Here is a 13,596-nt window from a genome sequence, read left to right as displayed (position 1 = left end):
TGTTACATGTAACAATTGAATTGCAGATATCTGCAATTCAATTGTTACATGTAAAAATGTAATTGCAGATATCTGCAATTCAATTTTGACATGTGGCAATTCTAATTCATGATATCTACAATTCAATTGTTACATGTAACAATTGAATTGTAGATATCTGCAATTCAATTGTTACATGTAAAAATTGAATTGCAGATATCTGCAATTGTTCTCACATTGCAGATATCTGTAATCTAATTGTTACATGTAACAATTGAATTGCAGATATCTGCAATTCAATTGTTACATGTAAAAATGTAATTGCAGATATCTGCAATTCAATTTTGACATGTGGCAATTCTAATTCATGATATCTACAATTCAATTGTTACATGTAACAATTGAATTGCAGATATCTGCAATTCAATTGTTACATGTAAAAATTGAATTGCAGATATCTGCAATTGTTCTCACATTGCAGATATCTGTAATCTAATTGTTACATGTAACAATTGAATTGCAGATATCTGCAATTCAATTGTTACACGTAACAATTGTATTACAGATATCTGCAATTGAATTACAACATGTCGAAATTGAATTCTTGATATCTGCAATTACATTTTTACATGTAACAATTGAATTGCAGATATCTGCAATTACATTTTTACATGTAACAATTGAATTGCAGATATCTGCAATTGAATTACATGTTCAAATAACATTGTAGATATCTACAATTAATATGGTAATTCGGACTACATATCCGAAATTAATATGGTAATTCGGACTACATATCCGAAATGACGTCATTGTCCCGCCCACATATCCGAAATTAATATGGTAATTCGGACTACATATCCGAAATTAATATGGTAATTCGGACTACATATCCGAAATGACGTCATTGTCCCGCCCACATATCCGAAATTAATATGGTAATTCGGACTACATATCCGAAATTAATATGGTAATTTGGAGCACATATCCGAAATGACATCATTGTCCCGCCCACATATCCGAAATTAATATGGTAATTGGCAGCCTCTGACTTCTCAGGACTTCTCATTGGGCAACTCCACAACCGTGACGCGCACGTGCGGAGCGCGCATAATCTGCGAGAGACGTTTGAAAATGGATCGAGAGGGAAACACTGAGACCGCAGTTTCTGCGTTTGATCGAATTTTTAATGTGGCGAATCGAGCCAGACAGGAGCTGTTGCAGAGTAACAGTGACATCCTTGTTCCTACCAGACGCTTGTTCTGACGTGCCCGACATCGAATGACAGGTAAACTATAACGGTGTAGTAAAATTAATGCTACCGTCGCTAGAGCTAGCCATAAGCTAGTACTACAGTATTGTTAGCTAGAGTAATGTCACCAAACAGGTAGTGCAACGTTATTAACGTTATATAGCTAAGATGCTAGCTGAAAATCAGTTTATATTTAAAATAGAATAGGTAACTGGACTTTGTTTGGCTGTTTCACGAATATTAAAATGAACATTAAGGTCAAGTATGTAGACAGACTAATGAAAGCAAACAATATAGCCCATATTCTGATTGCTAGTAATAATAGTAGTAATAAATAAAAAGTAATAAAGCCATATTCTTTTGCAGGGACAGTTGGGAGGAGGGAAAACCATTGTGGAATGTGAGTCTTTTTCTGTTCCCTGGTCCAAATTACACACGGATCCCAACACCAAAACAACGAGAGGAGTTTACTCAGATTGGTTTTGGTAAGTTTAGGATGTCTGAGCGAGTGAAACCATTGAAACAGGCCTTACCTAACCAAAATGAGACAATGAATATAAAGTAATTATATGTCATTTATAAATTATATTTACAAAACATGTTCACAAAAGATTGACATTGTACAAACTTAAACAGTAAATCATGTGTGCTGAATGATAAATCTTTTTGTATCTCTCAAATTTCTTCAATTTTAGGGAAACCAATGCGTGAGACAGAGAAAAAACAACGCTCTCAAATTAAACTGAACTGGAGCTTGGCAGAGTTTAATCAGTTTGTCCATCAGAACTACCCCCAAATAAGCTTAAATCTGGTTGGGTTTGAGTTGGCCCGGGCTGATAAAGGCAAGAGGCTGACAAAGATCCAAGTCCATTCTGTCAAAGAATTAAAGGAGGGTACTGGGAGGAGTAGACTATACATACTCCCACTTGCTAAAGTGTTACAGGTTTGCAGTTCCTCATACAGTAACTTTAAAAAGTGGTAAAAAAAAAAAAAAAAAATGTTGACCTTGGATTGCATGAGTTAATTGTCTGTGAACTTTCACACTATATCACAGGAAACAACATTAAATATGCCTCTCGCACCTCCTGAGCCTGCACCAGCAGGATCCTTTGAAAGTGAGCCTGTGCCAGGACCACTTTTTGAAAGGAACACAACTGAGGTAATGAAGAACACACCTCTTGCCTTCATTGCAATTCATTTTTGGTAAACGTTTGTATTTTTCCAGGAATGGATTACTGTCAAACACTTGTCTATTCTAATTATGTTGTATCTCTCGGTTATACTGATTGCTATTCAGACATTGCAAGAATGGCGGGCTCTACGGTGTCAACAAGATGCAGAATTTAATGCATCATTGTTGGCAGACAGACAAAGAGTAGGCTACTTTCATGCTGGATTGTCATTGAAAAAAAAAATTGTGTTGTATTAATGGATTAGTTGAAAACATGTTCTTCTATCAAACAGGAAATGAGACATCAGGGACTGGAATCACAGGAACAGAGAAGGTTAAAGGTAAATTTTATTGCTTATGTAATGAAATACGATTTCAATTACTCTTTCACAGCCTGTTGCTCTAAACATGAATTTTAAAATTTATACAAGTGTAATTATGTGTTTTAGGCAATGGAGGCAAGACAAGACAGAATGGAAGCTTTTCAAGAGCCTGCTGATGGTGTGCCGCTCAAATTAAAGTTTCCAAATGGATTGGAGAGGATGAGGAAGTTTGTCTTGTCTGAATCCATTCAGGTTATCACTTTACCTGTCTTAATGTTAACCTCTGAGAAGGAGTTCACTTCTGATGTTAAGTTGTGCCCTGGGTTGTGTGTGATAATTCATAGATGTAAACTCTTGTTTCTGTTCTCTGCTTTAGACATTGTTTGATTTTGCTGGGCAAGAGGAAATGGCCAGTGAGGTTTTTTGTCTTAGAGAAGCAGCATCAACCAATCTACTCGAAAGCACACTGTCAGGATCCATTGAGCAGTACAACATCAAAGGTTTTTCAACTCTCTATGTTCAGTGGATGGCAAGACCAGATGGACAGGTGATTAACAATGTAATTTCAAACATTTTAATTTGTACTATTTTGTATTTTTTTTTAAATAACAGTTTTAATGTATATTGTGTATCTGTATTTGTGTGTATTTTTGTCTCCAATTCAGGAAATGGATGCATGTGACCTGAGCAATGCTTGCCTTGCCATAGACCAACACAGCCCTTCAGCTACTCCTTCTCCTCCTTCTCTCCCTTCTTCTCCTGACCAGTCTCCTGTACGATCACTGCCTCTTCAGCCAACTCTTAGAACAATAGTGGAGAATAGTGAATCCTCATCATCTCAGTATGTTATTTTACTTTCATTTGAATAATTAGTCTCAAACTTCAAAGTTGTCTTTTGTAATCTTAACTTTTTACATTTGTTTTTATATTACAGAATTGATCTGCAAACTGTCTTGATGAAGCTCCTCAGCAAAGTGGATCTCACCTGCAATCACACAAGCAATCAAATAAACGTTTGCAGAGACAACATCTTGCAGGGTAGCCTTCAAGCGTTTAAACGACGCCGCTTTGACCCAGGAGCAAAGCTGGATGTGATATTTGTCGACAGTGAGGGGGAAGGAGAAGGGGCTGTGGATGACGGGGGGCCAACCAGGGAATATCTGCGGTTGCTAATGAGGGCTGTACAGCACTCAAAGATATTTGATGGGCCTGAGGATGATAGACTGTTGGCGCTTGATACTCATTGTAAGTAATTATGAAGTTTTTTGCATATTTAAAAAGAAGTGTAACCAATTAAAACTAATTATTTTAATCTTTACATAAATGTTTATTTTTCAGATCTTGAGACTGGACTGTACACCCTGTTTGGAAAGATGGTGTGTATAATCCATGGTGGAGTTCGCCCATGCTTCTTTTCTAAGCGTCTCTTTCTCCGGCTTTGCGGTAAATCTCCACCTGCTGCTTCATTGGATGAAGTGGGAGACCAGTCGTTCAGAGAAAAGTTATTAAAGGTTGTGTATTGCACCGTTTTTGAAGCTTGCTCATTATATTTTCATTGTAGATTTTTTCCCCAAAATGTGACGACTCTCAGTCAATATATATGTTTTTTTAGAGAAAAGGAGCTGAGACTGTCCGTGAGGCAAATGATGCAATCACAGATGCAGAAGACAGTCTGAGCATGATGGGAACACTGAGATACATCACATCCTTGGAGCAGAGGGATTCCCTGGTCCAATTTGCAGCACATTATTTTGTTGATGGGTGAACGCACATGGCATTCAGACAGTGAGCAGTTTATCCATCAGGGCAAAACTGAGGGGTGTGAAAGGGTAACTTGTTCATAAAACATTGATTTGTAATGTTCTGATTTATGTGTGTTTTTTTCCAGGTTTGAGGAAGGTTTCAAAACTCTTGGTTTCCTTGATGAGCTTAGGGCTCACCCTGAAATCTTTGAGGACCTGTTCACTAGTGCACCAAAACCACTGGAGGCAAAAGACTTGTCTACTTTGTTTCAAGTTGATTTCTCGGTCCCTGGAAGTAACAGACGACCCCTGGAAAATCAGACCATCTGTTTCTGGAGAGACTGGTTAATCGATGTTGAGGGTACGATATTTCAATGGCATGTGTGTTTTTGGCGGGACCACTAAGCCAGCCCTAGGAATTGGAATCAGGTTTGGTTGATCGGTCAGCCATTTGTGTCTTGTTGTGCAATTATAGTTATGCTGATGGGCCCCAGGGTGGCCTTGCATATGTCAAAACGACAACTTGAAAATAGCCTCAGACCTCTATTGGGAAGTTTCAGAAGAGTTTAGCAACAATGTTCAACAATATATATATATTATAGATCTAGACTATATCATCACTTTCATGTAGATACAATTGTACAATACTTGAAGCGTATTAGTGTGACAGGCATTCATATTTATTTCCATGTGATCTACAATTTCCTTTGCTTGTGTTTTTGTAGAAGGAGAATGCAGCCCCTTGACGCTGGAAATGGTGCTGGAGTTTGCCTCTGGAGCTTCAGCAGTGCCTCCCCTGGGCTTCCCACTGCATCCGGTCATTGAATTTCTCTACAATGAAGACACTAAAATCTTTCCAGAGGCAAACACATGCGCCATAGTGCTCAGACTGCCCATTCACAAACAATATGAAAAATTCAAAAGCTGTATGACAGAAGGAATTCTGCAGGCTCCAGGTTTCGGCATTGCATAATATAACTAGGGTCCTACATAAACACTCTAAAATCTCTGCATTGTTTCAAAACAACCTCCCAAAACCTGAGCATTTTCTGAAAAACTACAATAAAATTGTATTAAAACCAATTGAAAGCTTACTTGACTTTAACTGTAGCATTACATTTGCCCTAAAATTAATAAATCTTTAAACCAATGTTGTAGTCAAGACCACACTAAATATGACCAAGAACTGCCCGACAACAGAGAGCTCCCAGGCATTTAGGGAACGAGACCAAGTCCAGACCAAAACAATAAAAATATCAATATAATATCACAAAGAGGTTGAACAAAATACAAAAAAATCCATTGTTTAATATGTTTGTGTCTTTAAGTCTAACGGCAACAAACAAGGTCTCTGCAATTTGTTTTCAGTGCCGCATTCTGTGGACAAAAAGTTTAAGTCAGTTCAGGCTTTGAAGTACAAGTTCACTAAGGCAAAGCCCGCTTCAGACTTCTGTAATGTTGCTGCAATTTTCTTAAAATTAAAACTGCTTTTTCAGTGCATTTGTGTAAAGTAATCATAACTGAACACAACAATAGTTAGAAGTTATAGTATGGTTATACTGTTAAAAGAAGTTCATATTTTGGAGACAAATATTTCAGAAACTGATATTTTCATGTTAAGTACAACTCACCCTTTTCCCCCCTCAAATGTGGTTGTCAGTTAATGTTCCAATGTTATGCAGTGGAGGCAGGACATTTTGCAGTTGTACAATAAAATAAAGAAATATATTTTCAAGACAAAATGCAGTCTTTGATTTCTGAGGTAAAATGACAGGGTGTAAAGTGGTGTACTGCAAGAAGTACAGTGTTTTCCGGACTATAAGTCACATTTTTTGTCATGGTTTGGCTGGGGTGTGACTTGTATACAAATACATTAAACATTTTAGAGGTACAGGCACAGAGATCAGTGTGATACACAAGCCTACAGTACGCTCTAGCGGTTATCCGTGTGAAGGCCACTAGAGGACACTGTAGGCTTTTGTATCAGTGCATGCTCCTCTTTGGCTGGTGCGACTTATATATGTTTTTTTTCTTCATCATTATGCATTTTTTGGCTCGTGCGACTTATATTCCGGAAAAAATGGTAGTCTTATTATTGGTCATTAGACAAAATATTACATTACTTAACTATGATCATAGAGGGTATTTCAAATAAATGAATAAGCGGATTCAACACCTGCCTTTATTATTTGTTGAAATAAGATATTAAAACAGTCAGTGAACATTTACTATACAACGTATAGTGTTGTACTACTTGTGCTTTTGTACAGGAGTTGAATACTTCTTCCATTATAAGCTATGGTATACCTATATGGTAATTTATGAAACAGTTTGTTCTGACCAGGCAATATGATTGGATCAGAGGCATTACGTGAGCAACAATATAGGACACAACTTTACTGGGACTTTCCCCAACATGTATCACTCCACCTCAGCCAATAGCTTTGAATACTCTGAATTGACAATTATAGCTGAAAGGTTTTATCTTTTCAACTTCTCAAACAACAGACTTGAATTTCAATCGTTTCATGATAAAATGAATTTATTTTAACACACAAGTTAAGATTCATACAACAAAGTAGCTGCTCTGTGGTAACCATGGAGACCAACAAAGTTACAGTGCAGGAGAATGTATGGGTTGCTTAGAATAAGACTGAGACTAGTTTTAGTTAAACTGTGGAACTCGTTGAGTTGGTGGAGTTAAAATAATCTGTTGAGTTTTTAGTTGTTACCACTATTTTGTGCTTGTATTAATGTTGTATTAAAGCAACATCACACTCTAGGTTGAGATGTTGTTCTGGGTATCATCACTCTGGATATTACTTTAAATTGTCCTCCAGTGTATCAGTTTGGTCTTTAACTCATTCACTATTTTCACTTTGGGGCAACACAAGCATATTTGCAATTACTGTGCAGCAAGTCTGATATTTCTGTGTCGTATCTGCAATATCTTCAATTGCCTGGATGACGAGTTGCTGTTGCTGTGAAGTGAGGTGGATTCTGGGTCCTTCCACAACAACAGCTGGGAAATGGTCGTCGTCATCAAGACTGGGGAAAGTCACAATCCCATGGTGTGCCAAAAGGGCCTCCAAACTCTGTTCACTGTAAAGGTCCTCACCAAACACATTGTTGATGGCTGTGTTGTCCATCTCCATATTGGCCAGCATTCCTGCAATCCAGATTTGGACAGGTGTTCTGTTGTTTTCAGTGCGCAGACAGTGGTTGTTCCAGGCATTTCTGAAATTGTGAAGTGTTTTCTGAATTTCTGGCAGAAAGACAATTTGCAGTGCCATTTTGTGGAGGTCCTCCTCAGGATCAAGAAGCTCAGAATTCTCCAGAGAGTAAAAAGCATCATAGAAATATTGTAGAAATATGCAGAAAAACATCTCTCCAAAGACGTTCTATTCTTTGGTTATGGACAGACTCGCCTGTGATGTGACTCCTCCTCTCCACACCTTGAACAAGGTTCATGAACAGTGCAACTTGTGAATTCTCACCTCCATAGTCTGATCTAACTCTGGAAGGAAGGCCATACATACAGGTTGCTTCTACAAACTGTGTCAGTACAGTGGAGGCGCGATTATTTGTGTTGCAATTCAAGTATGTGATCAGTCGAGAGTGTCCATCAGTGGCTCCATGGACCACCAAACCCCACCTTGTGATAAACAAAGGAGAAAGGTACATTTGATTATAAATCTAGCAGATTGGTGGAGTTGTTTTTATACCTCTAGATTATAGTGCATTGAAACTACTCAGTAAATGTACATACAGGGAAAGATTAAAGGAAAACCGCTAAATAAAATACACATAAACATCTGAAAGTGAGATTCTGTTCACCAGGGCTAACTGAATGGTCTGGTGAGGATGAAAATTATGTGAATAAATGCTCGGGCCATTCAGTCAGCAGAACTCAACCAAGCTGAACATCTACGGAAAATTTTAGCCAAACGTCACAATGCTCTTGACCCCCATATCCATAACAACCACTGATATAATACAAACTTTAAACTTCTAATCTATTTCGTGATGCATGCTATTTTCTCTGATGCTATATGTAATTTGTTCAGTCTGTCCGTGTTTGTTTGTCTTTCTATCTGCTGGACTCATGTCTCTCTTCGTAAAAAAAGTATAATCTGATAACATAAATCATACAAATGATGGAATATCTTGTGTAGAAATGGAGTTCATCCCTGTTAATAGTTAGTCATGTATATAACATACAGACGGAACATGGTACACCCTTCTGGTCACAGCACTGCTCCACCTGCGTGCAGCTGCACCAGGATTTATCTGGGTCAATGCGTCTCGTACCCTATGCCGTGGAATAAACAGCCCCTCAGCTCGGAGGAATTCTCTCATCATCTGATAACATAGAACCAACACACAAACAAAAAACATTTTCAGCAAGTTGTATTGGTGATCCGAATTACAACATACATTTTGTGTACAGTTCATGGGGAACATAAAAACTACTGTACCTCACTTCCTGTATTAGGATAAAGCCCATGAAGTCTTGTGATGTGTTGGATGAGCTCTTCGTCTGTCACTGGTAGATGTCCTCTTCGAACACACACTCCAAGCAGCTTTGTTTTCTTGTAAAGAAACGATGAGGAGCAACCAAACATGCCATCCATTTGCTTGACAGTGTATCCTTGTTTCAGCAAAAACAGTATTTGCTGCCTTGAAACATCAATGGCTGGTCTGCCACGGCCTCCTGAAAAATAAGCAACAGGTAGCTCAAAAATGACTTTCAAATATATGCATTGCAGATTTCTGACTACCTTATTAAACTGTGAAACACTCTCTAAAAGTGTGTCTTATAATCATTTATCTAAATTTGTACATATGTAAAAGAAGATTTAATATTAAATGCACTAAATTATCAAGTTAAACTACACTATGTATTTTTTGTATGGTTTGAAGTGTTCAATTGTTGACATAGGGGAAATAGTGACTAGAGATTCTGTTCAAATAATGAATGGTACAGTTATGCTGACTCTGATCTCCTTTTAACGCCTTTGAAAAGGCAAAATTGTCATCAATTTATAACATGTTTTCTGAGCTGATCATGTCTTCAGAGTAGCAAACAGGCCTAACTGAACAGTTAAAATAATAGTATGGTGTAAAAAGAATAATTTAGCCAGCTAACTAAGCACATCCACATTATATACACAATCATTGAAAGAACACAATCACTGTATATCAGGGGTCACCAACCTTTCTGAAACTGTGAGCTACTTCATAGGTACTGTATAGTTCAAAGGGCTACCAGTTAGAAAAGCATGTCTTTAATACTATATTTTGTCCCTTTATTAGAGGGTAAGATAATAAGGAAGGCCAGCAGTAACTTAAAAATGTAAGAAATCTTAAAGTATGCAATCGTTTCATTTTCATGACATTTTGTAGAAAACAAACTACTTTTACCTATTCATATAACGTAACATTTGTAAAATGTAACAATTGTCATATTTTACGAACATCCACCTTGCATTTTTTTTAAATAATCTTATATATATCCTATTATATATAACAACACATACACCAAATCTGCAACATGTAAAAGCATTTGTGATGATGTTCCAGTTAAAATAAACATTTAAAGATGGTTTATTTAACACTAAAACTTATATTTATTATATTATATTTAGTAGTATTTAACTCTACTTAGTAATAACTACATCTCTTATATGTATTTATCTTTGTGAGTTTGAATCTTGGAAAGTAAATCAGATTTTAGATGGAGCTCATTGGTAACTAGAGCTCTTGAGGGCCCCTCACATGGTCCGTGAGGGCTACCTGGTGCCCGCGGGCACCGTGTTGGTGACCCCTGGTTTAGATGTATGCACACCGTCGTGCTCACCTGGTGTTAGCTTGTATGTGCCTGTCCTGTTTACATCTTTTACCTTTCTTTTCCTTACAGAAATATCTGAGTAACGTTAGCCCTTAACAAATTTTCTTTAACTGGCCACCATCTGCCTGGATTTTGTAATATTACTTATGTTATTCACGGTAGACCAAAGCTCACCGTCACCATTTAGCATATTAGCATGTTCACATAGATAATATGAATATAATTTTGACCAAATGATTCAGCACTTACCTGAACGAACTCGATTAACTGAGAAGGCTGCCGGGGCATCTCGCTGCGAACTCAAAATCAATTCCTTGATTTCCAGAAGGGCGTCTCTTAATTCATTAGCTGTCTCTGTAGAAAGTAGGTCAGCAATTCTCACTAAATTAACAATGCAGGCGTCTGTCGTGCGTAGTTCCCTTTGACTACATACACCTTGTTGATAAGCTCGTTCGATTGCAAAACATTTTCTTTGAATTTTAAGGATCACTTGCTCCGCCATATTCTACGTCTTCCACTTCAAAACACATATGGTGCGAGCCACTGGCACCGTCATCTGCGACCGTCACAGTCGGCCAATGGAATGGTACACGACGTCATTGTCCCGCCCACATATCCGAAATTAATATGGTAATTTTGAGCACATATCCGAAATTAATATGGTAATTTGGAGCACATATCCAAAATGACGTCATTGTCCCGCCCACATATCCGAAACTGCATTTCCACATGTTGTAATTCAATTGCAGATATCTGCAATTACATTTTTACATGTAAAAATGTAATTGCAGATATCCGTAATTCAGTTTCTACATGTCGAAATGACATTTTGACATGTTGAAATATATTTGTTACGTGTGAAAATGGCTTTACAGATATCTTGAATTAACATTTCAACATGTCAAAATTACATTTGAACATGTTCAAATGTAATTTCCACTAGTGAAAACTAAATTGCTACATGTCCGCCAGACTTATTAAATGTTAAAAGGGCTTGCCATAAGTCGTCATGGTTTTAAGAAGATCCACTGCAACTCATCTGTTGCTCACTAACGCTTTCCTGGGTTTTTTGTGGTTTTTCAGTTGTTGTAGATGATAAATCTAAAGAATCTACAAGGGCCTTCTCCAGAGTTTTCATCACAGTTCCAGCAGTGAATTCTGGGTAGGTTACACACTTAAAACCAAAGTGCTGATTGGCAGCTGTAGCTTCAGATAATGCTTGCCTCCACTAGTATGACTGGAATGAACAAACGGTTGCATGTTCAATTTCATGTCAGTAAATACTGTTTCACCACGTGTGTTTTCTGTGTATTCCTATATTTACCTAATGTATGTTTATTTGTCCATAAAAGAAAATGATAAACCATAATGCTTTTACACAACAACCATTGTTATTGTAGAGATTACTAGGGATGGGCACCTTTCACATTTAAACCGATACTTGGTACTCGTAAATCAGTATCGGTACTCAACGATACCACTTTTCAGTACTTTTGTGCAGTAATAAATATTAAATAATATAATCTCAAAATATTCCAATTTACCATATTTATTTATCATATCAATAATTATAATAATAATGATAATTATAACAAACAACTTTTAACAAATATATCAAACCAACATCTGTTTGTATTGTAGCACATTATAATCAGGGTTGGGGTCAATTATAATTGTAATTGCTTATTTGATAATTACAATTATGCCATAATTATAATTGTAATTTTAAAAGATCTCTTGCTGTCATAATCATGATTATATTGTAATTGAGTTCAGATAATTGACTATTTAATTGTCATTGCCATGAAAATTCTATCAAAATTGTCAATTATAGTTTAATGCTAAACTGATAAACCATGTTACAGTTCTATATGTACAGTTCTACACATATGTAGGTAACAATATGTTTGGTGTGGCCCTATAACACTGTAATATTAACACCATAGAAAGTCTCTAACCTTTGAACCCTGTGGTCCTCGTTCATACTTGAACAGTTTGTGCATCATCAACGACCAGCTCTTCATCAGAATGGCTACAACGGAGCAGATCAGCAGAGCTTTTGTGGCGCCTGCCCCGACCCCTTCCTCCAGCCCAGTGCCCACCCTCACTGCCCCACAGCAGGAGATGCTCAGCACCTTCTCCCTGAAGTCAGGCATGAAGCTGGAATGGTCCCTGAAGTAGGTGTCCTCTCCTAATGCCGTCTACCAGACTGGGATGAATGTCACAGCTCACTGGTAAACACTGTCTGTGTGTTGCAGGTGTCTGCAGGATAACGAGTGGGACTTGAACAAAGCAGCACAAATCTTCACTCAGTTAAAGGTGACACGACTCTAAACAATCCACGTCATGGTTTAAATGTGCTGATGTCTAAAGTAGCAACTGTTTCTGTTTCAGACGGCGGGAAAGATCCCAGACGTGGCGTTCCTAAAGTAAATCGTTGAAGAAAGAAAAACAGTCTTTGTATTTTTGTATAGAATAAAGTTAAAGTGAACTCATATGAACCGTTTCATCAGATATTTGACCTGAATACTGTTGGGTCGTGAGTCTTTTAGTTACATTAGTTCATTGACCCCCTACAGAAACCACAGCTTGCTTTATTAGTAATAAAATCACATTGTTAGTGAGATAATTGTGTGCATTCTTTCTGTACCCACTCCAGTTCAGGTTGTTTTCTACCATTACAATACATGTAAAACCCTGTTTTTTATTTATTCCATGCTGAGTGGATCTAGTTAAACTACTGGTCAACAATAGGGGTGTGAAAAAAAAATGATTTCACAGTATATTGAGATTTTTTTGGGTGCTGATTTTAACTAGATTTATTTATTTATTTAATTAATATTTTTGTGTATTTGTGCAATATTTCAGTGGTTACAATGCTTTCAATTTGTTGCAATGGTTACTTGATTTTATGATGGCAGTGTGTAATACCTGCAATATTTATGTATTCACAGACATTTTATTTTCATATAATCTGTTCAGATCAGTGTTTAAACTGATACAATAGGAGAAATTATTTGTTCTTATTTTTGTACATTATCAGTAACTCAGGGTGATTTATCATTAATGTTCTCACTTACAGTTGTTACAATGCCGTCATTATGTTGTCATGGTTACTTTGAGACTTCTACACAGTAGTTTTAGTGAAAAGAAACTTGTTGCACTTTATGTTATGATGTCAGTGTGTAACACTGTATTTTTTTTTTTTCAGTGAAAATGTGTAAAAACACTAATAATAAATAATAAACAGGAGATTTTGAAGCAAATAGTTTTGACTC

General features: G+C 37.0%; 1 protein-coding gene across 1 annotated transcript; it reads left to right on the top strand.

Annotated features, from left to right (window-relative positions):
• Positions 1–11,352: 11,352 nt before the first annotated feature.
• Positions 11,353–12,813, top strand: LOC114461113 (nuclear RNA export factor 1-like). Its single transcript, XM_028442953.1, has 4 exons — positions 11,353–11,480; positions 12,313–12,495; positions 12,577–12,637; positions 12,713–12,813. The coding sequence occupies exons 2-4, from the start codon at positions 12,347–12,349 to the stop codon at positions 12,749–12,751; spliced, it is 249 nt and encodes an 82-aa protein (XP_028298754.1). The 5' UTR covers positions 11,353–11,480; positions 12,313–12,346; the 3' UTR covers positions 12,752–12,813.
• The last annotated feature ends 783 nt before the right edge of the window (positions 12,814–13,596 follow it).

Source organism: Gouania willdenowi, unplaced genomic scaffold, assembly GCF_900634775.1.
Source record: "Gouania willdenowi unplaced genomic scaffold, fGouWil2.1 scaffold_93_arrow_ctg1, whole genome shotgun sequence".
Taxonomy (NCBI): domain Eukaryota; kingdom Metazoa; phylum Chordata; class Actinopteri; order Blenniiformes; family Gobiesocidae; genus Gouania; species Gouania willdenowi.
This window is presented reverse-complemented; position numbering and strand designations above follow the sequence as displayed.

Excerpts from the sequence above, each read along its gene's own strand:
- LOC114461113 (XM_028442953.1), top strand. The coding sequence starts at position 12,347 with ATGGCTACAACGGAGCAGATCAGCAGAGCTTTTGTGGCGCCTGCCCCG. Across the intron at positions 12,496-12,576 it reads AAGCTGGAATGGTCCCTGAA|GTGTCTGCAGGATAACGAGT; the intron begins GTAGGTGTCCTC and ends TGTGTGTTGCAG. Across the intron at positions 12,638-12,712 it reads AAATCTTCACTCAGTTAAAG|ACGGCGGGAAAGATCCCAGA; the intron begins GTGACACGACTC and ends TTTCTGTTTCAG.